The sequence below is a fragment of the Adelges cooleyi genome, unplaced genomic scaffold (genome assembly GCF_023614345.1).
Source record: "Adelges cooleyi isolate 19-005CV unplaced genomic scaffold, UGA_ACOO_1.1 ACOO_flye_CR_arks_rails_tigmint_CR_PRNA_247, whole genome shotgun sequence".
NCBI lineage: Eukaryota > Metazoa > Arthropoda > Insecta > Hemiptera > Adelgidae > Adelges > Adelges cooleyi.
The window spans coordinates 5094663-5122407 of record NW_026095912.1 but is presented as its reverse complement, the minus strand read 5'-3'; the positions used below and the strand labels follow the sequence as shown (position 1 = coordinate 5122407).

General features: G+C 27.8%; 6 protein-coding genes and 1 long non-coding RNA gene across 12 annotated transcripts; 3 read left to right on the top strand and 4 right to left on the bottom strand.

Moving 5' to 3' along the window:
* Positions 1–1773: 1773 nt before the first annotated feature.
* On the bottom strand, positions 1774–12029 carry LOC126836533 (eukaryotic translation initiation factor 2D-like). 2 transcript variants are annotated; one of them, XM_050570032.1, is made up of 6 exons: positions 11978–12029; positions 10862–11856; positions 10618–10789; positions 2460–2607; positions 2218–2358; positions 1774–2134 (listed from the first exon to the last, which is right to left on the bottom strand). In XM_050570032.1, the coding sequence occupies exons 2-4, from the start codon at positions 11813–11815 to the stop codon at positions 2465–2467; spliced, it is 1269 nt and encodes a 422-aa protein (XP_050425989.1). In that variant the 5' UTR covers positions 11816–11856; positions 11978–12029; the 3' UTR covers positions 1774–2134; positions 2218–2358; positions 2460–2464. The 2 variants fall into 2 exon arrangements, with proteins under 2 accessions (XP_050425989.1, XP_050425988.1); XM_050570031.1 differs by having other exon boundaries at positions 10862–11986.
* Positions 2928–4454, bottom strand: LOC126836535 (uncharacterized). Of its 2 annotated transcripts, XR_007685338.1 has the most exons (4): positions 4294–4454; positions 3403–4219; positions 3167–3312; positions 2928–3093 (listed from the first exon to the last, which is right to left on the bottom strand). It is a non-coding gene; the product is annotated as an uncharacterized LOC126836535 (long non-coding RNA). The 2 variants fall into 2 exon arrangements; XR_007685337.1 differs by having other exon boundaries at positions 3167–4219.
* On the top strand, positions 6161–9195 carry LOC126836534 (uncharacterized). The gene is made up of 6 exons (XM_050570034.1): positions 6161–6705; positions 6764–6942; positions 7848–8016; positions 8465–8610; positions 8756–8882; positions 8947–9195. Exons 1-6 carry the CDS (start codon positions 6616–6618, stop codon positions 9166–9168), a joined length of 933 nt encoding a protein of 310 aa, XP_050425991.1. The 5' UTR covers positions 6161–6615; the 3' UTR covers positions 9169–9195.
* Positions 12030–12921: 892 nt separating the features above from the next.
* On the top strand, positions 12922–14509 carry LOC126837258 (uncharacterized protein C16orf52 homolog A). Its single transcript, XM_050571097.1, has 3 exons — positions 12922–13102; positions 13392–13604; positions 13703–14509. Exons 1-3 carry the CDS (start codon positions 13000–13002, stop codon positions 13888–13890), a joined length of 504 nt encoding a protein of 167 aa, XP_050427054.1. The 5' UTR covers positions 12922–12999; the 3' UTR covers positions 13891–14509.
* LOC126837256 (TAR DNA-binding protein 43-like) lies at positions 14441–21022 on the bottom strand. 4 transcript variants are annotated; one of them, XR_007685487.1, is made up of 10 exons: positions 19814–21022; positions 19424–19730; positions 18451–18623; positions 18163–18300; positions 17454–18090; positions 16392–16419; positions 15138–15247; positions 14815–14973; positions 14660–14747; positions 14441–14580 (listed from the first exon to the last, which is right to left on the bottom strand). XR_007685487.1 is itself a non-coding variant. In XM_050571095.1 (6 exons), exons 2-6 carry the CDS (start codon positions 19659–19661, stop codon positions 16412–16414), a joined length of 1194 nt encoding a protein of 397 aa, XP_050427052.1. In that variant the 5' UTR covers positions 19662–19730; positions 19814–21021; the 3' UTR covers positions 16138–16411. The 4 variants fall into 4 exon arrangements, 1 of the variants encoding a protein (XP_050427052.1); XR_007685486.1 differs by having other exon boundaries at positions 14443–14580; positions 14815–14919; XR_007685488.1 differs by lacking the exon at positions 16392–16419 and having other exon boundaries at positions 14444–14580; positions 14815–14919; positions 19814–21020.
* A 1147-nt stretch (positions 21023–22169) lies between these two features.
* On the bottom strand, positions 22170–23010 carry LOC126837257 (probable 28S ribosomal protein S25, mitochondrial). Its single transcript, XM_050571096.1, has 2 exons — positions 22608–23010; positions 22170–22536 (listed from the first exon to the last, which is right to left on the bottom strand). The coding sequence occupies exons 1-2, from the start codon at positions 22838–22840 to the stop codon at positions 22266–22268; spliced, it is 504 nt and encodes a 167-aa protein (XP_050427053.1). The 5' UTR covers positions 22841–23010; the 3' UTR covers positions 22170–22265.
* Positions 23011–23291: 281 nt separating this feature from the next.
* LOC126837255 (cell division cycle-associated protein 7-like) lies at positions 23292–27355 on the top strand. The gene is made up of 6 exons (XM_050571094.1): positions 23292–23734; positions 23810–24021; positions 24763–24958; positions 25022–25170; positions 25308–25434; positions 26217–27355. The coding sequence occupies exons 1-6, from the start codon at positions 23639–23641 to the stop codon at positions 26829–26831; spliced, it is 1395 nt and encodes a 464-aa protein (XP_050427051.1). The 5' UTR covers positions 23292–23638; the 3' UTR covers positions 26832–27355.
* Positions 27356–27745: the final 390 nt, after the last annotated feature.

Sequence of the window (27745 nt, the reverse complement as noted above, 5' to 3'; positions counted from 1 at the left end):
ATAATATTGTAAATTATGTTTAGCCTACATACAATATATCGTTGGGTAGCCATTGAAAAATTGAAACTTATACATGACATAAAATAGATATAACTTATACATATATTTTATATCAAAGTTCTTCAAATAGTGTTTGTTTATTCTTCTGTGTTGTTACAAATAAAAATGACGTAGACTACTAGATAGTGAAAAGTAAAAAAATATCGAAGTAATTGTAACAGGGATTTGATTTTATACGGCCTTGGTCACTGCATTTACTAAAAAAAAAAAAAAAATAAATAAATAATAAAAAAAAGAATAATTTCCATTGACAATAGGTAATATTTTTGTACCGATTGGCTAACAAATTGTCTTTTGTTTGGTGGCAGATCGTTGATGGAATAATTTTATTAAATTATTCCAAAATTTTAGATGAAACTTGCTGCTAAATAATGAACGTAATTATTTAGTGGAGACCACTCATTAATATAATAATTATTGTGTGGGGGCCCCAAGGCTTGTCCTCCGTGAGCCCCCTCGCTCATAAATCCGGTCCTGTGTAAAAATGTTATAATACATAATGTATAAATCCATTAGACCTACTAAAATTTGGTAAGGTCAGTCCTTGAATATGCTTTTATCATAAATTATAATAGTCTCCTTATCAATTCTGTAAAATCGACAAAATAAAATCGATCCAGACGATTTCCTATTCATTTTTACTTTCTAAAGTTTAAAGTCATCTATTAACTTTAAAAGTGTTTATACTAATTTTCTTTTTCTCTATAATAGTAAATGTAATTGGTAAATAATTTGTTTAATGCATATTGTTGTACATATTTAAATATATTATTGTAAAACTTGCTGTAAACAAATTGTAAATTGTCTCATTAGCATAAATGTATTACTATTATAAATACAGTATTGTTATTAATATTAAAAACATTAATTTTCAATATAGTGATAAAGAAAGTTTTATCAAACGGCAGTTAAAATGTCGTTTATCTTATAATCTCGGTTTAAGATTAATCGAAAATTAAAATATTTTTGAATTTATCAATCAAATAAATAAGGTCTTCGAATTTTGTTGAAATATTGGTTTAAACTTTATAATATAACCTAAAAAATAAACTTCTTCGTCACTATTAATGTCACTAGTCACTACTACTGCTACTAATCTAATTATATCAATCATCTAGAATTAAATATGCATTTAATTTTTATCAAATGGGTAGGTAATACAATATTTATAATTTAGGCATTCGTTTTTAATTAAATTGGTATTTACATTAAAATAATTACCTACAAAGTAACTGTTAATTCTATTTTTTGTTACATACAATCATAAAGTATACCTCATTACTATAATTCGATAAAAAATGTTAAGTATGTAAAACCAAATAACTAATATTAATAACAGAAGTAATGACTTTGGAAAATAATTTTATTCAATGAGATACATTTTTTAAAAATATTTTCCTTAAAAATATTAATTTTCAAACATTTAGAGAATTAGTTTTTTTTTATTAAACTTGTATGTTTAACCAGTTTATATATATATATTTTTATTGTTAATTATACATTTTTTTAAATAATATTTTTTATATATAGTTAAATACAAATCTTGTTGAATAAGAAAATGATTATTAAATAATAAATACATATTGAACATATTTAAAAAAAACTTTTTTGTATATTACTTAATATATTTTTTATTAGTTAACATAATGTAATATTTGGTAATAATCTAATAATTATTATAAAATATTTGTTTAAATATTAATTAAGGTTGTAACTTATTACCTACTAAATGAATTCATGTAAATTTGGTTAAATATTAAACAACATCGTTCACTTTATCCATATCTTGTGATTCGATAGTTTACTGAAGATTCCCAGGTTTTTGATGTTTTGATATACATTCAGAAACTCTAACATAAACCCCTTTTAAATGAAAAATGTCTCCACATAAGCTAGCAGCAACTTCAGGGTCCAAAAATGACACAAATGCAAATCCTCGAAATGGGTTGGAAGGAATCCAGATGGTATTAACTTCTCCAAACCTACTAAAATACTTACGAACATCATCAGCCAATAAATCTTCAGTTAGGCCACCCATATAGACATTACAAAAAGGTTCAAGGTTCTTAAGCGCCTAATAAAAGTTTAACCACCAATACTATACTAATCTAAATAATAAATTAAGGTGTTATTATGAAAAGTAAAACAAAAACTTACTTTTGATTTACTTTGAACTTTTACAAAACAATTCCGATTATTAATTTTGTGTATTTTTGTCAACACGTTAACTTGTGATTCTAAATTAGAATTCCGTATAAAACCAACTCCTTTCGATTGACCACATTCATCTCTTTTGACCTACCAAAATAAATAAATATGTTTTTGAGCTGTACATAATACAAAATTATCTAAGACTTAAGGAGGTTCAAATTTCATAAATGTAAAAACTAGTAAATTACTTCTACTATGAGAAGATTGCCAAATTGTCCAAAATATTATTTAAATCGTATTCATTAAAATGATATGGTAATTTCAGCACAACTAGTGTTGCGCATCTAATGTAACCTTCGTGACCTCGCACATATTTGGTAGGAATTTTATAATGTTCTAAAAAAAAAAAAGATTACAAATTACAATTAAGACAATTAAGTATATAAAAGTTATTAGTATATAAAAGTATATATTTTGTGTAACAAAATCAACATAGTGCAACTTGACTATCTTTGTATTCCTATAAATACATTTTTTATTTTTTGGATTAACATATTTAATTTTTTAATTGCACATAAATGTTAATATTTTAAATTGATAAGTGTAATGCTTACAGAAATTATGAATATATATTTTTTTTTATTATTGTAAAAAATAGTTTTATATGTATTAAAAAGAACTTAATTTTAAATATATATTTTTCAGCTTGCCTATTAATAATTTAAAAACAAACATTACATGACACCCTTGTATTTGGACTTGTCGATTTTCTGTACTTGGAAAATTATTAATTGTTGTACTTGCAGCAACACCGTGCTGACATTTTTTTTTAAACTTTACAATATTCACACCATACACTTCTAAATTGCTTACTAATGTAATCTTTAAAACAATTAATTACAATAGATTTATTTTTATATAACAAGATCAATATACATAATAAGTAAACACATACCTTTTTATCGTTCTTCGTAAAATAAAATGTAATATCTATTGTAGTGTCGTTATCGTATGCTATTTCCATGTCTGAAATTGAACATATTCTTATTTCGTTTTGATTAGGAAGAAAACACAAATTGTCCTCATTAGTGGTTTCTTTGTCTGCTAGCAAATCATTAATTTCTCTATGCTGCAAGTCTATTTCTTTAAGTATTAAGTTGTAATTGACATATATTATTAAAGGAATCTCACCTAAATCTTCTGTGCATTTTATAAAACCTTGTTCTTCAAGCGATTGAAGAAAATTAGATAGTTTTTTATAAGAGGTCTTCTTAATATCTATTTTTATACCTTCCGGGTCAAATGGAATTACATTTTTTTTATAAAATTCAATAGCTAGAAGTGGCAATGTATCCTCTTTGATAAATTGTATTATTGCTTTTAAAAAACAAGTCAAAACAATTTGGTCCATTTTTTCGACAGAAACTTCATTACTGCTTTCAGAAAGATTTTCTAAGTTTTTATTTAGTTTTAAAGTTTTATTAATTTCTTTTCTCATCGCTTTGACTGTGCACGAGTTTTTTCCGAAACGGCAAATTGTTTGAAAAGCTCATCATCATAATAATGTAATACATTAATTGTATATTTATCGTTCTCGTTTTGTTCACTTTTATTCACATTCTTGTGACCTACACCAAAAATTTTTTTACTTAAGGTAGAATAAACACTAACACACTGATCAATAGACAACAATGTCAAAAGTTCATTATTTTCTTCACAAAATATATTACTATACTTAATTTCAACAGAATCATGAAAATTGGGTTTAGTATTTTCATTTATTTTTAATCTAGGGACAATCTGAGAATATATCAAAACCATAAACACTGTAGGATACAATTTCCCTTTAGATTCAAATACAATAGCAATGTCTTGGGCACAATACAATTTGACAACATTATTGTTATGTGTAATTATTTTCATTTGAGTTAACTTCTTGCTCAAAAACGACTCCAGCATATTTTCTGTCAAATCAAAAGTTTCCAACATTTGAACTTTTAATTTCTCTCTACGAATAATATAGGATTTTATTAATCTAAATAGGTATATTTTAGTTAAATACATTTTTTAATGGGTACTCACCGTTCAGCTTTTTTTACTGAAATAGTGGACTTAATTGAGAATTTATTTTGAAACATTATATTAATATTATTGAGGAAAAATCTTAATATTTATTATTCAAATATGTTAATTGTGTCTTGAATATAAAAAATAAACTGTAGACAAAAGTGCAAAATAGTAAAATCATAATTGTTATAAAAACATAATAACTAATACCATTTCGTATTAATAACATTGAGTAGATTAGATCCTCGATTAAAGATTAAATCAGAGGGGACCATAGCCTATAAAGATATATCTTTTTCTATGGAGGTCTATGGAGGGGACACTATGGAGCGGACGAAGATTCCGAGGTCGCTTCATATTTTGAAGTTTGAACAGAGTATATAAATTTATATCTATAGACTATACATTATTATTATACGTTGTGTATAAATATATATAAATAGTATAATACTAAATATCCGTCCCTTTTGTTTACATCACGATATCTTCTCTACATCGTGGATGTAGGTATAAAGTCGTGTGAAATTTTAAGTGTCGGGGCCCCTGTAAATATTACGGGGTTGCTACAACTTTTACCAATTTCCAATTTTTTTGATGAATATTTGTCCTTTAGGAAAAACGGTAAATGAAAAAAGGGGATGCTTAATAAACTATCAGGACAAAATATTTACATATTATGTAATGAATGTATTTGATACAATAACGATTTTACACTGTGAATCTATTTCCCACGACAATTATACTTATGAATTTTATTGACATTGGCGTATGTATATTTTTCCTAGTAACTATTTATTCTGATTGGTAAGAGTTAAAACTAAATACTGTATTTATCATAATTTAATATGTCGGACACTTATCAGTCTCGCCCTAGGTTTCCTTTCTGGTTATTCTGTGACGCTGTGCATTGTGCACCTGGACTCTCTTATCATGTTTTGCTCGAGTAAAATGTAAATAATGATAACAAAATTGGTTGCAAAAGTGAAAATATGCGTGAATAAGCGTTACATTTGTTATATTATTATTTATTGTAAACTCATAAATAAATAAAACAATAGAATGTCACGTATCTCGTGTCGTAATATTACATATTTTCGCATACAACAGAGTAGTCTACTATTGTTACTAACAGAGTAAAAAATAATGAGTATTTGTCATAACGGTTTATGTAATCCCTTGTAACTCTTATATAAGAGGGTGTCATTGAAATAATATAAACTGAAGGGCCATATCTCAATTAGTTTTAATCGATTCTAATATTATTTAACCTATTTTTAAGTTAAAAAATGTTTTTTTAATAATTAATTTAGAGACAAACGCTATGTTAAAATATTAAATTTAACAGCTTTAGAGAAACATTTACAGTTTTCGTCGCAGTTACAACTTACGAGTACGAGTTAAGACTTTAAATAAGTCTTTTTAGTAATTTATAATGTTTTGGAAATGAAAATGTTATGCGGTAACTGGTAGGATATCAATTTGTATGAGAAATTTCAACTTTTTAGGAAATATTATTAATTATTAAACCCCGCCCCAAATTGTTTAAATAGGAAAACAGACATTTAAAAATCTGTTATTTCTAAATTTAAACAAAATTGAAATTTCGATTTTTTTCGGCCTAGATCCCATTATTTATAATATTTAAATGTCATAGATGACTATTTGAATACATCATTAAGATACAAATTATAAATTAAAATAATCAACATTAATAAGTGTACCAAGAACTGTAGTGAAAGTAGTGAATATTAAACGTATTAACTAAGTAGGTAACGACTATAACCGGTTTGACTGATGTACTTTCAACATTGTTAATAACAAAATGTTTGAAAACAAGTGCATTTTTATTCATTACAATATGTTAGTGTAAAAATCAGTGTAGATTCGAAAAAGACGTCAGCTAATTTTTAATAGTCATTTTATTATTTATTATAGGTTTTTGTATAATAATGGCTGTTAAATTTAATATAAGTTTTGAAGTTTGAAGACTTTGATAGTTTAGTTGTTGCTTACTCCGTTGCCACTTCGATAATCGATTTTAGAACATTGTAAATACCTAACCGTGGTTACGACAACGTTTTGGTCATGGGTAATTTTTTTTAACAATCATTAACTTAACAAAGTTCTTTGTAATCATGAAGTTAGCGACAGAATAAACTGAAGACAGTATTCAGCATTGTTATTTGTTAATTGGCGGCAAAGTATTTCTTCAATTTTTTGTGCACAAAATGCAATCGAAGACCAAAGGAACTGTGAACCGTTTATTTAGCATCATTTCATTGTGTTTTATGTGTTGTGACGTTGTTTATATTAATATACCTTTTGTATAACATTAAAATGGATACAATGCCGATTAGCAAAGAAGAAGAAGTTCTTTCAGAATACGAACAAGAAAGAATCAGGAATATTAAGGAATTTCAAGACCAGGTAAAAACTAAGTCTGATTATAATTCTCGTGTAGAAAATAACTTATATATTTATTTAGTTTAGAGACATATTCGACGTAGTGAAAACCTCTGCAAAGACTTTAGCAACTTCTTTACCAAACGATAAAAAACAAAGTGCCACTAAACAGATTTTTCGGCCTTCGTCAAATATTAAAACGACGTCTGTTCATCAAAGTTCTGTCAGACGATCACTACGCATTGTAAATGAAAAAAAAAGGTACAAACTATTTACCATTCTATATTTATAAAATGTAGTCATTTTATAATTTGTTTGTTACAGTTTGAAGTGAAATTTTACGTAACAAAAAAAAATTCTTATTTGTTTAAACTATTAATTATTAATATGCTAAATTTAAAGTTATTTATTTAATGTCAGTAGGTACAACACAAATTTAGAACAAGACACGAAATGCATCTTTTTTAATAAATCTAAATTAGGGTTTCCCTACCATGTCTAATTATTTTTTTAATTGTCTCCAGAGATGTTAAAAATACCATTTTGTAGTATTTTCAGTGTTTTACATTTGAATAATTTTCAATAATTTATTGCAAGGACAACTTTTTACTAGATTTTTTTTGGCTATATTCAGAAATGGTCTCAGAATTAATATAGAAATTTTATTATAATTCTTTTTTTTTTTATTGTAGTTTGTTTTACAGTATTTTTATTCAAATTTTAAATAGAAATATGATTTTTATTTACTTGTATCTAGACTAACAGCATTTAAAAAAACTTACAACTGTCAAAAAAATAAATAGGTAGCCTCAATTGAGTTGGGAACTTGCCTTGGCTAACTTAGTACCACTTTTTTGGAGTTGTAGTTATTTTTTAAATTAAATGAGTACGCTATTCTTTTGATTCCAGTTTTCTCGCCGAAAAATATTTACATTTTTTAACTTGTTTTTCTACTTGGTAGTGGGTGCATAAATTATTAGGTATTATGTAATACGCATCAGATTTGATGAAAACCCATTTGCCTCATAATCCTATACTATCCTAACTAACATTACATATAACTCAGATATAAAAGAATTATATTAATTATTTTTTAACTTATTAGTTTTATATAACTTATGTACATGTATGCATTATTTATATGAAATTGGTTTCTCTTGAATTAGTGAGTCTACTGTTAATGAAGTAATCGAAAAAAAAGATAGCAAATTCAAAAAGCAACAAGTTACCAATTCATTTAAGTTTCACAAAAAAATTGAAGTTTTGAAACGAAACGCAGAGTATCATAATTCGCTGGCAGATAGTGTTATAAAAAATCAAGAAAATTGTGAGCCTGTAAGTAGTCATATTTTTATAATAGAATTCTTAAATCTTACAGTTCTACTATTGTTATTATATTACATTTTATTTAATAGTTGCATATATACATAGGTAAAATAAGTAGTAAATTGAGAAAAAATTAACTAAATATTCAACAAAAATTAATAACCTAGTAGATTCTGAAATTTCATAATAAAATGATATTTGTGCTTTCGATGACGTTTAAATTATAGTTATAAGTAGTATAAGTATATAAGTTATGAAAGTTTTATAAGTAAAAATGTGTAATAGCTTAAAATCAAGGTATTAAAATAAGAATATCTATTTAAAAAGCGTATATTTGAAGAATATTTTTTAAATGATCATAATGGACATTTTTACTAAAAATAATTGGGTATTGTGTAAAACTAATCTAAATAGCATCTTGTAGAGTTGTAACTCATTGAATTTTTTTTTTCCATAGCGTTCTAAGAGGATACGTAATACTAGCTCAGCAACTGTACCTAGATTACCTGTGTCACAGGTAAATCAGCAAATGTTGCAAAATATTAGTTACAGCTCTTATGGAAAACAATATAGTTCTGAGGGAACAACTTGTCACCAATGCAGGTATAAAAAATAAGTTTTCTTTAGTAACAATATTTTATGTATGTGTTGTTTTCGTATTCTAAAAATTACTAATTATAAAAAAAAAAATATATTACAACAAATTTTGAACTAACTCACTGTTTTTTTTTTTTTGTATATATATCAGGCAAAAAACTTTGGACCAAAAATCATATTGCCGCTACATACATTGTAAAGGTTACCGTGGAATGTTTTGTGGATTTTGTTTGGGCAAAAGATACGGTGAAGACGTTGCTGAAGTTCTTTTAAATCCGGTAAGTTCTTCAGCATATTGTGGTCCACCTACTTCTATTTAATTGAAATTTTTTCCATTTTAAGAAATGGGCATGTCCGCCGTGCCGTGGATTATGCAATTGCAGCATATGCAGGCGAAAAGTGGGAATGGAACCAACTGGAACATTAGTCCCACATATGTCGGTTAGTGGATTTCAGTCGGTTAGTGACATGTTGACTAGTATTGAAGGACAACAAATATCTAAGGTATTCTGTACCAAAACTGATCTGAGTATTGCCAACAGAAGTAATGGCATTGAAAAATAATTTTATTCGATTAGATACATTTTTCAAAAATAATTTCCTTAAAAATGTTAACTTTCAAATATTTAGAGAATTTTGTTAGTTAAAATTTTATTTAAATAGTATTTTTTATATATAGTTAAATACAAATCTTATTAAATAAGAAAACTATTATTAAATAATAAATAAATATTGAACATATTTAAAAAAAACTTTTTTGTATATTACTTAATATATTTTTTATTAGTTAACATAATGTAATATTTGGTAATAATATAATGATAATTATAAAATTTTAAATTTTATATGAATATTAATTTAGGTTGTAATTTATTACCTACGCAATTGATTCATGTTAATTTGGTTAAACATTAAACATCATTGTTCACTTTATCCATATTTTGTGGTACATGAGTTGCTGAAGATTCTTAGGTTTTCGAGGGTATGATGTACATTTAGAAACTCTAATATGAACACCTTTTATACGGAAACTGTTTCCACATAAGCTAGCAGCGACTTCAGGGTCCAAAAATGATACAAATGCAAATCCTCGAAATGGGTTGGAAGGAATCCAGATGGTATTAACTTCTCCAAACCTACTAAAGTACTTACGAATATCATCAGCCAATAAATCTTCAGTTATGCCACCCATATAGACTTTCCAAAAAGGTTTAGGTTTAGGGTTCTTAAGCGCCTAATAAAAGTTTAACAACCAATAATTTTAAAAACCTTATAATAAATTAAGGTGTTTTTATAAAAAGTATGACAGAAACTTACTACTTTTGATCTACTTAGAACTTTCACATAACAATTTCCATTATTAATTTTGTGTATTTTTGTCAACACATTAACTTGTGATTCTAAATTAGAGTACCGTATAACACCAACTCCTTTTGATTGACCACTTTCATCTCTTTTGACCTACAAAAATAAATAAATATGTTTTTAAGCTGTACATAATACAAAATTATCTAAGGCTTAAGGAGGTTAAAATTTGATAAATGTAAAAACTAATAAATTACTTCTACTTTGAGAAGACTGCCAAATTGTCCAAAATATATATTTAAATTGTATTCATTAAAATTATATGGTAATTTCTGAACAACTAGTGTTACGCATCTAATGTAACCTTCATGACCGCGCACATATTTTGTAGGAATTTTATATTGTTCTAAAAAGATTACAAATTACAATTAAGACAATAAAGTATATAAAAGAATTTGTGTAACAAAATTAACATAGTGCAACTTGACTATCTATGTATTCTTATGAATAAATTTTAAATTTTTTGGGTTAGCATATTTCATTTTTAATTTGAGTTTAATTTCAATTGCACATAAACATATTTTTTTAAATTCATGTAAGTGTATGCCTACATGAATTATGAATGTATTAATTTTTTTATTTCTGTAACAATTAGTTTTATATGTAATAAAAAGAACTTAATTTTAAATATATATTTTTTCAGCTTGCCTGTTAATAATTTAAAAACAAACAATACATGACACCCTTGTATTTGAACTTGTCGATTTTCTTTACTTGGAAAATTATTAATTGTAATACTTGCAGCAACACAGTCCTGACATTTTTCTTTAAACTTTCCAATATTCACACCGTACACTTCTAAACTGCTTACTAATGTAATCTTCAAAACAATTAATTACAATAGATTTATTTTTATGGAACAAGATCAGTTACCTAATTGCCAAACGCATACCTTTTTATCGTTTTTTATAAAATGAAGTGCAATATCTATTGTAGTGTCGTTATCGTATGCTATTTCCATGTCAGGAATTGAACATGTTATTTCGTTTTGATTAGGAAGAAAACACAAATTGTCCTCATTAGTGGTTTCTTTGTCTTCTGGCAAATCATTAATTTCTAGATCATGCTGCAAGTCTATTTCTTTAAGTATTGAGTTGTAATTGATATCAATTACTATGTCTTTAGTACATTTTATAAAACCTTTTTCTTCAAGCAATTGAAGAAAATTAGATAGTTTCTTATAAGAGGTCTTCTTAAAATCTATTTTTATACCTTCCGGGTCTAATGGAATTACATATTTTCTATAAAATTCACTAGCTAGAAGAGGCAACATATCTTCTTTGACAAATTTTTTTAATGCTTTTAAAAAACAAGTCAAAACAATTTGGTCCATTTTTTCCACAGAAACTTCATTACTGCTTTCAGAAAGATTTTCTAAGTTTTTATTTAGTTTTAAAATTTTATTAATTTCTTTTCTCATCGCTTTGACTGTGTCACGAGTTTTTTCCGAAACGGCAAATTGTTTGAAAAGCTCATCATCATAATAATGTAATACATTAATTGTATATTTATCGTTCTCGTTTTGTTCACTTTTATTCACATTCTTGTGACCTACACCAATAATTTTTTTACTTAAGGTAGAATAAACACTAACACACTGATCAATAGACAACAATGTCAAAAGTTCATTATTTTCTTCACAAAATATATTACTATACTTAATTTCAACAGAATCATGAAAATTGGGTTTAGTATTTTCATTTATTATTAATCTAGGGACAATTTGAGAATATATCAAAACCATGAACACTGTAGGATACAATTTCCCTTTAGATTCAAATACAATAGCAATGTCTTGGGCACAATACAATTTGACAACATTATTGTTATGTGTAATTATTTTCATTTGAGTTAACTTCTTGCTCAAAAACAACTCTAGCACATTTTCTGTCAAATCAAAAGTTTTCAACATTTGAAATTTTAATTTCTCTCTATAAATAACATACATAGCATTTTATTAATCTAAATAGGTATAATTTATTTCAATGTATTTTTAATGGGTACTCACCGTTCAGCCTTTTTTACTGAAATAGTGGACTTAATTAGGAATTCTTTTTGAAACATTATATTAATATTATTCAGAAAAAATCTTAAATTTATAATTCAAATATGTTTAATTGTGTCTTGAATAAACAAATTAACTGTAGAAAAAAGTGCAAAATAGCAAAATCACAATTGTTATAAAAATATAATAAGTAATAACTAATGTCTTAATACTTTATACATTTATGTATAAATAACATAGAGTAGATTAAACCAGAGAGGACAGCCACACAGCTTCACACTCAGTGCAGCTCCGGACACATAAAAATTACGATGGCCATCTTCTTAAGGCTACGCCACTATAATATTATATCAGTCCGTCACTTCTGTTTGAATCACGATATCTTCTCTAATTCGGGGTTTAAAGTGACCCTTCTGCTTTCATCTGTTCTGTGTTTAAGTAATAAAACATTTTCACATGGAAGCCGCCATCTTCTTGTTTATTCTAAAGTTATATCTATACAAACTAATGTATATTGAATAAACATTATATTGATTAATATTTTAGAAGATGGCTGTCGCGATTTTTAGAAATAGGTATAAGAACCGTGCTGAATGATGAGTTTCACAGCCCTGTAAATAATACGGGCTTGCTATTTTTACCAATTTCCAATTTTGTCAATGAAATTTGTCCTTTAGGAAAAACGGTAAATGAAAAAAGTGGATGATTAATAAACTATCAGGACAAAATATTTACATTTGTAATAAGTGTATTTGATACAATAACGATTTCACTCTGTGAAACTATTTTCTACGACAATTATACTTTAGGATTTTACTGACATAAATTCGCCCTAGGTTTCCTTTCTGGTTATTCTGTGGCGCTATGAATTGATTTTGATATTTGACAGCGTTTTAGGAACCCCTGGACTCTCTTATCATGTATTGCTCAAATAAAATGTAAATAATGATAACAAAATTGGTTGCAAAAGTGAAAAGTTGGTGAACTTCTTTTAATTGGATTCGTCGAGTTTAGGTTTTAGCCAAATGGATAAATTAACCGTAATATCCGGAACATTATTCATGTTAGCTGATGTGTTTGCCATCATTAGCTTGGCAATGCCAGATTGGATCATTACTGACGTTGGAGGTATGTAAACATTACGGCTCATATTCGCTGACTAGGTATTTTATATTTTCAAATTGAAAACATTTTAAGCATTATTTGGCGGTCAAGTCATCACCGTTTTTTTTTTTTTTGTATATATATTAATATATATATATTAATGTTACTATTTGCTTATAATGCATTGTAGCATAGATTGTAAATATTCTTTAAGTTTAGAAAAAAAAAAGTTACTATTCAATAAAAAACGAAAACTAAATTGAGAATGGGTGTAATATGTTTACAAGTTTAACCGATTTCCATTGATTTTTAGGAGATACAAGATTGGGCCTAATGTGGACATGCATGACGTTGTATAACAGGCCACAAGTGTGTTTTACACCCAATTTACGCCTTGAATGGTTATTGGCATTGGTGAGTATATTCATCGGATGTATATGCGTGACTACTACAATCATATTATTGGCCTCTTCTCATTGGGATCGTAATGTCATACCTTACGCACGCTGGGTCGGATTTACTGCAAGTAAGATCAAATTAAAAATATATATATTTAACGGCATGGTATTAACGCCCCTATAAAAAAACTTAATTCAATAATTTTGTATACGATTATTTTTTTAGTGGTACTATTTTGTTTTGCTGCTGTCGTCTTCCCCATGGGTTTTCATATACCTGAAATCGGTGGCCAACCATATCAACTTCCTAATAGTCATCAAGTGGGAGTGTCGTATATACTCTTTGTGTTATCACTGTGGGTTACAGTAGTATCGGAGTTATTTGCCGGCAAAGTGTGCTTACCACATTTTTGATACAACGTATACAGGGAAAGGAATTTTTTAAGCGCCAACTGTGTACACTACTTGGACAGGAATTATCTCCATATTGGTGCCACATTACGAGGAAATAAGGTTTAGATCAATTTGAGCACATCTCATTTATTATTCAAAAACGTGAAGTTTGACCTAGGAAAATGACATCTGCTGATCTGAGGTACTTTGGGAGTATTTATAAATTTCAAAATTATATAGTATAATATTATAAAAAATGGAATATCACCAGTTAGGTTTAAGATATGATCTTTCATTAACGTTATCTTTCTATCTCTTAGTTAACTAATAATTTTAATGCTTGTCCTAAATTTGAATTTGTTTTTCAATCAAAGGTTGTTTGAATAAAGTATATTTTGCTATTTATAGTTAAAAAATAAGTTATTGATAGGAACTGTCTAGGAACACTCAATTTTAGTCATTGGATAATATTTGAAAGAGTAGTCCTAGGGTTTATTTTGTAATCAAAATAGTTTGTTTTGTTAAAGCAACGTGTACATTAAAAAAACGATTGTATTTATTACCATGTATAACTTTCAGTTTGTTATAAATTATATTATAAAGTTTTAAATATATAATATAACAATGTATACTATACAAATTATGTTAATACAATTACTGTTAGTACTGTTTTATTTCCTAGATTCCACTGTTATTCCTCACAATAAATAGCTAAAATGGTGAATGAAAAAACAAAACAAAAAAAATATTAGTAATACACAAAAAAAAAAAATTCACTGCAGAAACTCACTGTAAACAGGTTGTGTTGCAACATTCTAAACAATAGAATGCATAACAATGCAAGTATTCAAAGCACACAATTCATGTTATGCTCGTCACTAGAAATTATAAAATATTTTCTTAGAAAGAGCATTATTAACATATTACTTATGCAGGTCGACTCACCAACCAGATGATAAAAGTTATCTCTGAATATTTAATTAGTATTTGTAAAAACGATGTCCTCGAAAGTGATTTCAGTTTTCCAATAATACTTGAGGGTCTCCCTACCTAAATCATTGTATATTTTACCGTATAATGATGAATCGCATACAGTGATAAATTCTGGTTCAAAAAGGCAATATTTGTACAAAAAGATTATTGGATAAATAATTAAGATTAATTTGAGTATACAAAAATTGGAAGTTTAGAGGCTTAAAGATCATAATTCATAACATTTTCTAAAACATAACTTGTGGCAAATTGACCTGCAACCAATTAATACTTACAAGATTCTAATATTTCATTCATTAGGCCATTAGGGGAAACAGAATACGACTTTCTACAAATGTCTGATATTTTGGAGACCAAATGACAGATGCATTCCTTCAATTTTAGACTGAAATCCATAAATAATCTAATATAAATTAATATTTATACAATTTATAACAAATATACAAAATAATATTTATTGACTGTTATAGGACTAATTAAGCATGCCTTCTAAATTGACTAGGTATGTCGCATAAAAAAGTATATATAAATATAATGATATATTACAATTAAAACACAAACAATCATGCACTATACCAAGGCAAATCCAAAGGCAGAAAAACGAACAAGAGCTTAACACACATAGATACTTACAAAGTCGTACCAATCATTGAAGTCATTTATAAAAAAATATACTCTGTCAACACAATGTTTTTATTCATTTGAACATTTCCAATTTTAGTTTTCACGCAGTAATGAATGCAACTTAATGTGTATTATTAAAGGAATTTTGAAATCAATAACTTCAAAAAACCACATATACACAAATAGATTATACCATGTAAATTTTTTATAATATACACATTTCATACACGGCTTTAGGTGAATTATGTTTACATTTTATCATAAACATACATAAACTGGTTAACCAACCATACTGTCAATAACAACATAATAACAAGCCACTGTCCATTCAAACGAGAGGAAGATAAAGAATAATCAGACGCCATAATAATGCATGGCATTGTTTTTCAAAATACTAATGATTATACATGTGTAAGTATACACATAAAATTGTTCAAGTTCCAAGAAAAATCATAATACAAATAACTTAGTAACTCGTGCAAACCATGTTCCAAACACATTGAAAATAATACAATAAATGAAAAGTTTAAAGAACAACTATAATAATATATATGACATAAGTTTTTATTAAACTAGCAAGACGATTGGATATTTTATTTTATAATTTCTAAAGAATCATAAAAAAAGTTGATTATACAGATAATCGTTAAGGATATTTAAATAATAAATAGTTTAACCAAATACGCAATAGACTTCATTTATACATACTTATTAGTTATTTATCAACTTAATTATAAAGTACACAATTCCAAAAAAATATTTTTGTAATCATGTAAACACAATAATGATAGAGGAGGCATTTGCTACAGACATATTCAAGACATGTATTGTTTGATATTAAACATTCATATAAACTATATTTGTATCATACAGACTTGGAAAATTCTATATTGAATTAAGTATACTTGAAATGTTTGTTTAAACATCATTTTGCTGCAACAAACATTTGAATAATAAATTAAGACATAGTTATTATAATATAAATATAAAAAGAAACATTGCGAATAACCAATCATTTACAGCCAAACAAATGACACACGAATAATGCTCAGAAATACATTTATATCAATGAAAGATTTAGATTTGTTAATTATTTAAGCGAAAAGAGGTTGATATCATTTTTTGTACAAGGACACAAATTTTGTACTAAGCATATCGTTTGTAGGCACGTTTTGTTTTAAAATAAATCATTTTTTTTACACATTATTTTATAAGATTAGATTAAGGATTAACACCATTCGTAACTGAAGGGCTTGGAGCAACAACCAAATAAGAGAATTTATCCTTTTTTCGTTGAAAAATCTTCATGGAAAAATTATCAATATTCAGTCATACACTCAGTAAAATCAGACTATTCAAAAAAATGTTTTCAAAAAATGTATTTTTATACACCAATAATAGTTAAAGAACTTTCTTTTCATCGTCCAGAACAATTAAAAAAAGTAGATTTATCTGATCCTTGCTCGAAGCCCTTCAATTGAGTATAATTTTGATCAACAATAACGTCAAAAAGAAAAAAAATTGAGGAGGTCGATGCAATAAGAGTGTATAAAACAGCATTCTGAGAGCTCCATGAGCTCCGAAGTTTTCCAACGTACCCACTGCAATAAGTAAGTTGATAACAAAACAATGCTACTAATAAAACTTCTTTAATTTTGCTTATAACTATGTAGCCATACTCAAGAAAACATAGGGATTCAATTTTTGCAACCCCCCCCCACTCCAGAAAGGTGTATAAGTCTATTACGACCTTATTGCACTGACATCCTCCCCGAATGTGACTTTGTCTAATTTGTTAAACTCATTATTTTAAGTACAATAACTTTTACTAAGTAAAAATCAATATTACATAACTCTTAAAACCTTTTTGCCTTTGTTGGATTTTTTTTATGAGTACCTATATTGTATTTAATATATTGTTTGTCATTAATACTATTAAATTTTTAAATTATTTTTTACTTAATTACCCAAATTTCGATTGCCAGATGAATTGTAATCATTTGAACGTTTCCTGTTGTTATAGTTATTGCGTTGAGGCCATTGGTTGTTTACTTGAGGTGGCGGTGGTTGCTGCTGGTTCATCATGTGCCCATTTACTAAACTCCATCCTGCGGCTTGGGTCAGTGCAGCGGCTACTATAGCAGGGCTCAGAGGTATCATTGGGTTATAGGTGTCCTGTCCATTAATACCCAAAGACTGTAGATTAGGCATATCTACATTACAGCGGTTGTCGTGCTGTGGAGGATACCAATTACTACGATAATTGTCATTATTGGAGTTGTTTGGCCGTTCCCAAGGGGCAATGTTTCCATGTTCGACGGGAGGTGGTGTCTGATGTCGGTGTTTAGGCACCTGAGGTTTTGGTGCCGCTTCAGACACACGTACAGAGATATTTTTTACAATATGATCTTCACCACACAAGCTAGCAGCCACTTCGGGGTCAAGAAATGTTACAAAGGCAAATCCTCGGAATGGGTTTTTTGGCACAAACACATTGATAACTTCTCCAAATTTACTAAAATACTCACGGATATCCTCAGCCATCAAATCTTCAGTAACTCGACCGATAAATACTTTACCAGACACTTCAGAATTATTACCTTCCTAATTAAGTAAATATATCAACTTAAACCATGTTAAACTAAACAACTAAGAATATTATGAGAAGAAACTTACTTTAGATTTTGGAATTTTTACTTCACAATTTCGACCTTCAATTTTATGACGCTGTGATAAAACACGAATTTGTGATTCTAAATTAGTGAATCTTAAAAAGCCATATCCTCGCGAGTGGCCATTTTTGTCTCTTTTAACCTAACAAAAAATATTTAACTAGTTTTTAAGTCATGCTGCATAAAAATAAGTACAATTACAGTTTAAATGCATATATTTTATCATTGTTTAAAAAATCCAATTTTTCCTGACAGTAAATATATATTAGGTCAATATAAATTAATAAATCACTTGTAACATTAGAAGTTCGCCGAATTGTCTAAAATATTCTTTCAGTTTTTGTTCATCATATGTATATGGTATATTTAATACAACCAAGTCTGAACATTTTAACTTAGTTTCCAATTTTTTAGTTTTTGCAGTTGGATTTTCTACACTGTCATCAATCTTTCTTTTATTTTCAACTATAACAACAATTACAATAAAAATAAATTATTAATTTTCATTAGGGAATTTGTATCAACTGTCTATGAAGTGAAACCCCAATGCTAGCTTAAACATAAATGTATGTTTTACTTGACAGTAAAAATGAAAAAAAATAAATAAACATAAGCTAAATATGTCCCTTAACCCCCCCTCCTATTTAAAACAAAATTATGAAAATTTACTCTTATTGGACTTCTGTTAAACTTTTAATTACTATTTTATCCAAAACTGAGTAACTAAAATATTTTGTAAATTCAGTTTGAATATAATTAAAATGAAATTTAAAAATGTAGATGTTTATACAAAAATTAATTTATATTCACAGATGAAATGGTTGATAAATTTTATATTAATTCATAGAGGTAAAAAGTAACTTGGAACCCATAATAAAATTAAATATAAGTATTTTTTTTCAACACAAAATTTTTTTTTGTTAATGAAATTTATAATATTAATGTTAATTGGAATTTTTTCAAGCATCAAAAACTACTAGTTTTTCTATCAACAAAAAGTTGTTGTTGAAGTTTAAGATTTGAAATGATAATATATTTAAGAATTTTTAATGGTGAGCATAGTTTCAATGATTTCTTTGAGACATTTAGGTATTATAAATATAGTAAATACTATTGTTAAGTGCAAATTTAACACAAACATAATAAATTAATGTCTCTGATAATTTGAAATGCCGCAAAATACGTCTTACGTGGTTATATATCTCATAAAACATATTATTGTTTGTCTTTTAATTGGAACTTGTTTATATTTTTAAAAAGGTTACCTTTAGGAAAAACGCAATAGTATGGAATTTTGCCCCAATCGTTATCAGGTACGTGGAAACGATCGTCAGCTACTCGTACGCCTCTCATAGCATTGCTCTCAGTACGAAATTTAAGACCACTGGCACTCGGAAACTGGGCTGTTAGAGTTGATAACAACAAAGTCCCATCTTCTTCCAATGGTAACTCAACGACATCACCATACTCTTCATCAGACACCAAGACATATTTTACAGACATGTTAAACTATGGCAATTGGAATCGGTAAATGTGCTTCTTATTCTCCACGAGGAAACTTAACTAATTTATCTACATTTAAGTGATTAAAAAAAAAAGTTTTACATAGGTAACAGAATGTCGGAAAGATTATTCCGTTTTTTTTCTTTACTTACGCGTTAAGTTTCAAAATATTGTTATAATAAAATAGTTAACCAATGCGGGTTTTATAACACACATTACGGAAGCCGTTTAATTTTTATAACACATTAGTATGAGCTTTTTTAATTTATGGAAAGCCCCTTTAATTTCAAAAATTAATAAAATAAATGATTAATTAAATAGTTTTCAAAGAACTAGCACTTTGGTCTTTAATTATGTTGTAAACAATGAGCAGGGCACAAGCCAATCCCCATAAATAATCATTAAATGGTTATCTAAAAGATGCCTTATCATTTGAGATTTTATATCAATACACTGTAAATTACATTCTCTTTGGACCACAACAACCAGATTACTGCCTTTTAGTGTTTTTTCAAAAATATGTTTCAATTAATAACAATACTCGAAACTCGAATGTGTGAGTTAATTTATAAATTAAATCATATGTCACATTTTAATTTTTGATTGGTAAAAAAACACGAATACCTAACCATTTCTCATAGACTACATAGGCGGACTAACTCAATTAGACCTGCCCATGATCTTTATTTCATGAAGGGTCCTAAAGTAGACGTACAACTTTTTGATGTGATATATACATTATTTCTGCATGAATTAATTTATAAAAATATTTTTTTGGTGGGGAGTAGTGATATTCCACCGTCAATACTATGTTTTTTTAAATAATAATTGAACGTTTATTAGGTATGTCTACAGATAGTTTTTACTGGTGTATAATAAAATAATAATACATTTATTTTTACACCTAATATATAATCCCCCAACAATAAATGTAAGTGCGTCAATTAACCGAGTCCTATTAAGTATTTATTCTATTGTTTTTGAGCAAATAAACATGTTGTATGCTGACCCCTTAATAATATTTTTATATTTTGAAAATATTAGGTACCTATGAGGTTAAAAATATTTTTTAAAGTAGTTATAGTTGGTAATTTTTAAAAGATGTATTGGTAAGTAGGTACCTAGTAATGTGTGTTGTGGTGTAGTACAGGTGTGGGGTGCGTAATGTAATAGTGACTACATTTCAGGTCTATTCACCTAAACGTTAATAATTCAATACTTATATATTTAAAACCTATATATCAGTCAATATATTTTTTTAAATTATTCTTAAATTAAATTTAAAATAGAAATCACTTTAGAGCAAATTTGACAATGTCACCATTAGCGAGCCGTTACAAACATAATATCAAATAATTTGTCACAAAATAATAATGACATCAGTTTTACATAGCCCTAAAATAAGCGTGTTAAAAGTTTAAACCAAAATAGACCATTTTTTTCAAAATGAATTCTATTTTTTAATGTCTAGAAATTATATATTACAAGGGTAAAAAGTATTCATTATTTTAAAAAGTATACAAATATTTTACAATACTGCCTTTTGCTTCGGTTCCTTAAAACTTAAAAGTAATGTTTTGTTTAAAGGGGGCCTCGACCCCCCAGCATCTTCCAATTAAGTAATATTTCAATAACGGGCAGATGAGTTATGCTAGTATTTGATAAGTGAATCCATTGCATAAATTGTTTGTACCAAAATGGAGTTCTGTTATAATTAAACGAGTTGTTTTAAAAAAAAAAAGTCTATTGTAGAGATCCTTTCATTTGAAACATCTCAAATTCGGCCAAAAAAAATAATATTTGGATATTTTACTTTATAATTAATGTACTTACATGTTTTCAATCTGCACGCACAACACTTTTGTGAATGAAAGTCTTGAAGAAGGGAAAATAAATTCATAATGTATGTTTATATCCATATATCAATGCAACCGTAATACATATTGTGCGTATACAGCTAATGTTTAAATTTATATTTCCAAATAATTATTATTATTTATTTTATATTACAGCTATTTTTTTTAATTTATAATTTATTGTTTTATATATTAGTGTATTTTACCATAGTTTTCATACTATTTACTGAACTGTAGGTTACTCAATTATTATTTTTTTTTTGAGCGAACAAAGTGTTAAATCAAAAATATTAGTAGAGTAGTATATATTTAAATTTTATAAGTAAATATTAACTATGTATGTAGGCAAGACTGTCTTAGGCTATGCAGGGGCCTTCGGGTAAAAAAAAAAGAAATGCGAGTTAAAAATAAGATTATTTTTAATTAAAAATAACAATAATTACCCAAATTAATTTACCAAGGTTTTTATAAATTAAAAAAAAAATAGCATCAAATAAACTATATGGTTTGGACAAATGAAATACTTTCTATTAAAATGTTTAATTAATTTTTCCAAGATATTTCATTTATAGTAGTTCCAATTTTAAAATGAAACCTATCGATTTAAAAATATATAGATATATTAGAGGTATCTTGAAATATAAAGGAAATGTTAGCAATAGAAAATGTCTATATTTATTTTAAATAGCGACTAAATGTATCTTAGTTTATTAACATAATATTTACATACAATTTCTAGAAGTAAGACTTAGGCTTGCTCATATTTATATTTGCCTCTCCAAGGCTTTGGTAAAGGCACAACAGCTGGACAAGGAACCTGCCCAAAAATTTCACACATGCAATGCTTATCACACATATAACCAAAATTAGCAGGGTTATCTTTTTTTTCACGAGCTGTAGCTTCCATATCTAGAGTATCTTTGTCTTTGCCAAGAACTCGTAAGACATGATCATGGATTTTGTCTTTGTCTCGATCGTCTACGTCTATTAGCACATCATTGCCGTCATTTAAATAGCATCTAAAAAATAATCATCAATAAACAAAAAATGTTAAACAATTAGACACATCATTACATAGCATACAACTTACCTAATAAATGGGGTTGGCGTCATATTCTTTAGCGTCAGTACTTGAACATTGGGATTCTTATACTGGATTTGAGGTAAATGCCAAAAAACAAATTCTCGAGCACCAAGATGGTTGTCGCCTAATGTGTTATAATGAATTGAGAATATCTTAACTCGTTCTTTAAATACTATTTTTCCAGCATTCAAGTATTGAATAGTCCTCCTTATTGGAGCGGCACCTTTCATAAACGGCATGGTTTTAAAAAGGTAATGTTATAAAACAAAATAAGACCTTTTAATTATACTATCGAGTGTACTTATACAAATGTAAAAAAAAAATTACTTATCAATGATAGAAGTTAGAACACTATAGTCTATAGATCATAGTATGCTCAAATATTGTAATTTATAGCACGCTGCACAGAATAGGTATTTTGTGATTATAGATTATAGAATGATGTGTTATCACCGCCATCTACTGTTATCAAGCGTGCATTTTTCTTTGATATCAAACAGCACACGTTGGGCGCTAAATGCATGGCCAAAATCAAAAAGGTTTGCCGGTAACATTTGGTAACCATAAAATGGCTGTCGGTATTGTTGAGCGGCCGTGTATGTCTTACGGGAGAACATTGGCAGCCATGTTGTGAAAATTGGTGCTGACATACCGGTTTATATGGTCAGACTTTACCGCCAAATTCTATTGTCCGTTTGTATTCGTTATTGTTTGATGTTTACAGAGTACAGATTAAGTCACAGTTTACACTTGAATCGACTGATCTCAGACCAAAAGACAACTGTAGTAAAGTGTACACAATATTATTCAATCTTGATTTTACCTACCATATTTAAATTTACCATTTTCATTGTGTTCTGCCGGTACTCGATTGACCGTTCATCATTTACGTAATTATTATAATGGTTTTTACTCATTACTGTCGCTATCTTTCGTTTTGAGTTCATTTATATACGAAGTCGGATACTACCTTAACTTCTGCGGTTTCTGGTCACTTCGTTTTATATTACTGTTATTTTTGCGTGAACTTCCTTAAAATGGCAGTTGCTATTGCGTTGAAAAGTAAAAATAACGAAGAGCTGTCCGAATATGAACGGCAGAGGCTCGAAAACATAATGGAAATGCAAGAACAAGTAAGATATTGTAATGCGGTGGAATGTATTTTTCCATTTAATACAACCTTGTAATACTGTACGTTTCGTTTACAGTTTAGCGATCTGTTTGATGAGGTCAAGCGCTCGGCACAGGATTTAGCGGCTACTGCAGCAGCACCGTTGTCGGAAGGATCATTTTCCAATAGAAAACGTACTAGAAATGCTCAAGGTTGGCGGCGTCCTGTAAAAGTAGCTTCAAAAATAAGCAACACACCTGAACGAGTTAGATGTGTTCGACGATCAGCGCGTATTAGACAAGACAACAAGTATGTATATTGTTTATTACTAAACTAGAATCATTAAATTGACACTTTCAAATATTTTGTATTATGATTTTAACAATATTGTGTTGTACAAGATAATAATCTATCCAGAAATAAGTACGTTAGTTCACCAAGCTCTCAGGGTGATCAAATATCCAATCCAATAATGATTAAAGTTAAGTTTTGTTGGCATGGTATCCACATATTAAATCTTAGAATTTGTTGTTATTAGTAGTTACTAAAAAAAGTAGTACCTATTAATGGGGGAAGGTAACTGGTAAAAAACTTTGTTCTTAAAATGTTTTAAACTTTTTTCAATTTTTATCAAAGTGTCTAGATTTTGGTTCATTGATAACAATCCATAAGGGGTATTGTAATTTTGATGGTCAAGTATATGAATACAGATTATTTTTAACAAATCTTTCTTAAATTGGATTTTTAAAAATATTTTTTCTCGCAAAAATACAAATTTAAAGGAAATCCAACGATCATCTAACATTTTTTTATCTACATCAAAACAACTCATTATACATTTCTTAATTTTGAGTTAAGGAAAAAATAGTCTTTTAAAGTATCAAAATGTGTTGGCTTTGATGCATAGCTGAGAAGGTATTTTTAATATGTAATTATTAGTAAAAATAGTTTTATTGAACTGTTAGAGACATTAGACAAGCCTGAACAGTTAAATTATTGTTTTTTGAATATTTAAATAACAAATAACCATTAATTTGTTGTATTTTTTAGAAAAGGAACTAATTATAATGAAGAGAGTGATGATGAGGACGGGCAAAAGAAAAAACGACACGGCACTATACGTGTGATGTTTCCGTTTTTTAAAAAATCGGAAAATAAAGAACGAGATGAAGAATACTATAATTCACTTGCTGATAGTGACTTCATTGTCAGCGGGGAAGAATTTGATTATAATGATGACGAACCTGTAAGTATTTACAATGGTATATTATATTTTAACTATAATTAACTTAATTTTTTTTCCCCATAGCGCTCTAAGAGGAGACGTAATAATAGCTCGGCAACTGTGCCTAGATTACCTGCGTCACAGGTAACTCAGGAAATGTTGGACAATATTACTTACAGCTCTTGTGGAAAACAATATAATGCTGATAGAGGAACAACTTGTCACCAGTGCAGGTATTTTTAATAACTTCTTCCTTAAAACATAATTTGGCTATCACCTTAACAGTGTATATAAGATTAAGTACTTTTGTTTACTAGGTAAATAATTATGTTACCCATATTATAGATTGTTAATTTTTTTCTTAATTTAGACAAAAAACATTGGACCAAAAATCATATTGTCGATACAAAGGATGTAGAGGAGTTCGTGGCATGTTTTGTGGGTTTTGTTTGGGCAAAAGATATGGTGAAGATGTTGCTGAAGTACTTTTAAACCCAGTAAGTTATTTCAATCGCTTATAATTATTATTTAACATTTAACATTTGAATGAAAATATTTAAATGAAAAAATATCTTCATATTAACCATCTGGATGAACACAATTGTTTAAAAAATTATGTTTTTTATTTTGTGTGTCTGGTCCCACAATATCTTTTAAGCCTCTGGACTGATTTCTTTTAGTTTATTGAATATGGGTCTTTTTAATTTTTGTTCTCATCTCTATGGTGGGATGTATAGGAAATTAATTTTATTATGTACTGTAGATGGGTTTGTGTTTTTTCATAAGTATCTGTTATGCTGGAAAAATAATCTGATGTCCTATGTTATTAGGGGAAAAGCATCGTTTTAGATAGTCATCTATTTTGGCTTCATTTCTTATTTATTGAGTTTTTTTAAATAACACAAGTAGTGTCAAAATAAATGATTTATACTTAATCATTTTTACCATCTACAATTTTGCATCGAAGAATTTATTTAAAAGCAGTTATATCACTTTCAGTTACTAAATATCCTGAAGACCTGTAACCTCCTTGTCCCCAATATGCTACGTTCCTATTATGTCCTGACCCAACTGTGCTGGCCTGTTTTATGTATTTTAATTTCCTCCCTAGTAAGCAGGCCTTGTGCAAAGGGAGTGGTCAACATCTGTTTTGCGGTGTGTATATTATGTGTTCCCAGTTCCTCTATACCAAGTTCGAAGCCTTATTTACTACACTACACACATTTACAATTTATTAATCTATTTTAAGTGTTTATAATTGTAAATTTTCTTTTTAAAGAAATGGGCATGCCCTCCTTGTCGAGGATACTGCAATTGTAGCATATGCAGACGAAGAAAAGGCAAAGAACCAACGGGTCAATTAGCTACACAAGCTTCAGCTAGTGGTTACAAGTCAGTCAGGCATATGTTGAGTAACATAGAAGGAGAAGCAGCATCTAAAGAGCTAAGCAGCGACTCGGAAAATGAAGACGATAAAAGCAATGATGAAGAGGAAGTAAACGACAAGAACACGGAAGATACCTTAAATACCAAGAAAGACAGTATTGGTGAAAATAATGATAATATCATTAAAAAACCAACTATGACTGAAACAACAATTGATGAGACTGATGATTACAAGAGCAACAAAGAACAAACTAATGAGGAAGGAATTGTGAAAAATTACAGTGAAGACAAAGAAATCGAAATAAAATGTGACGACAAAGAAAATCTTGATTTGTGTAATACTAATGTTTTGTCTGTCAGTGAAAAGCAAATAACCGAAATTGATAATGAAAAATCACTAAAATTATCAGAAGAAAATGAGACTGAATCGGATGGTGTTCAAAATAAAAAAGGTAATCAAGAAGCACTGCTTGATCAACTTTATCAACAGCTATTCGTGAAAGCCTGATCATTACGCATATGCTAACATTTAACACTTTTTTTTAAATATAAATCCTTTTTTTTTTTTATTGGATACAATTTACTTTGATTATTTTAATTATATATTTATTACTTGTATTATTTACTATTTATGAATTATTCATTTTTTTTACTTGACTACCTAAGCAGGGTAACACATAATAAATTATACAAGTTCACGCTTACAGTTTTGAGTTTTGCTACAATGTATATTATAGATTATAATGTTAAATAGTTATAATTTTATATGTGGCATATTATGCTAGATTTTTTTAAGACTTTAAAAGATTCCTAACATAAAATATTGTTATCTATTTTTTAAAGTATTTAAATTGTGTAAAAGTTAATAATTAAAACTTTTTTGTAATACAATTTTTTTTTTTTTGTGTTTATATAATGTATTACTTGTCTGTTTCATGGTAGAAATTAAATAATAAATATTTTTGAAGACTTGTAGAAATTTAAAACCTTATTATCTAAGTTTTTTTTTGTAAATTAAGTTGTTAAAGACTTGACTAAGCTATTGACTCAATAATTATAATATTTAATCTGCAATGTAATTTAAGTGTTGTAAAATAATAAAGAAAGAAAAGAATTATGAACAACTTATAGGCGCTGGTCTTTACTATAAATTGAAAATAAAAAAAATGAATTCAAATAGGCAATATAAAGCAGGTGGCCTAATATTAGTTTTATTTATTTAACAACAAATTTATGGTATTTCGAAGTGCATTATACGTTTTGGGTACAACTAAAAAAACTAATGGCAATCTGAAAAAATGTATGAAGAGAAAATATGTATTCAATAATTGCTCGGACCTTAACTAGTTTTGTCTGGTAATTCAATTTTAAACATCTTACCGTTTAAGTAGGTGTATGGATTTGAAATTGTCAATCCTATAC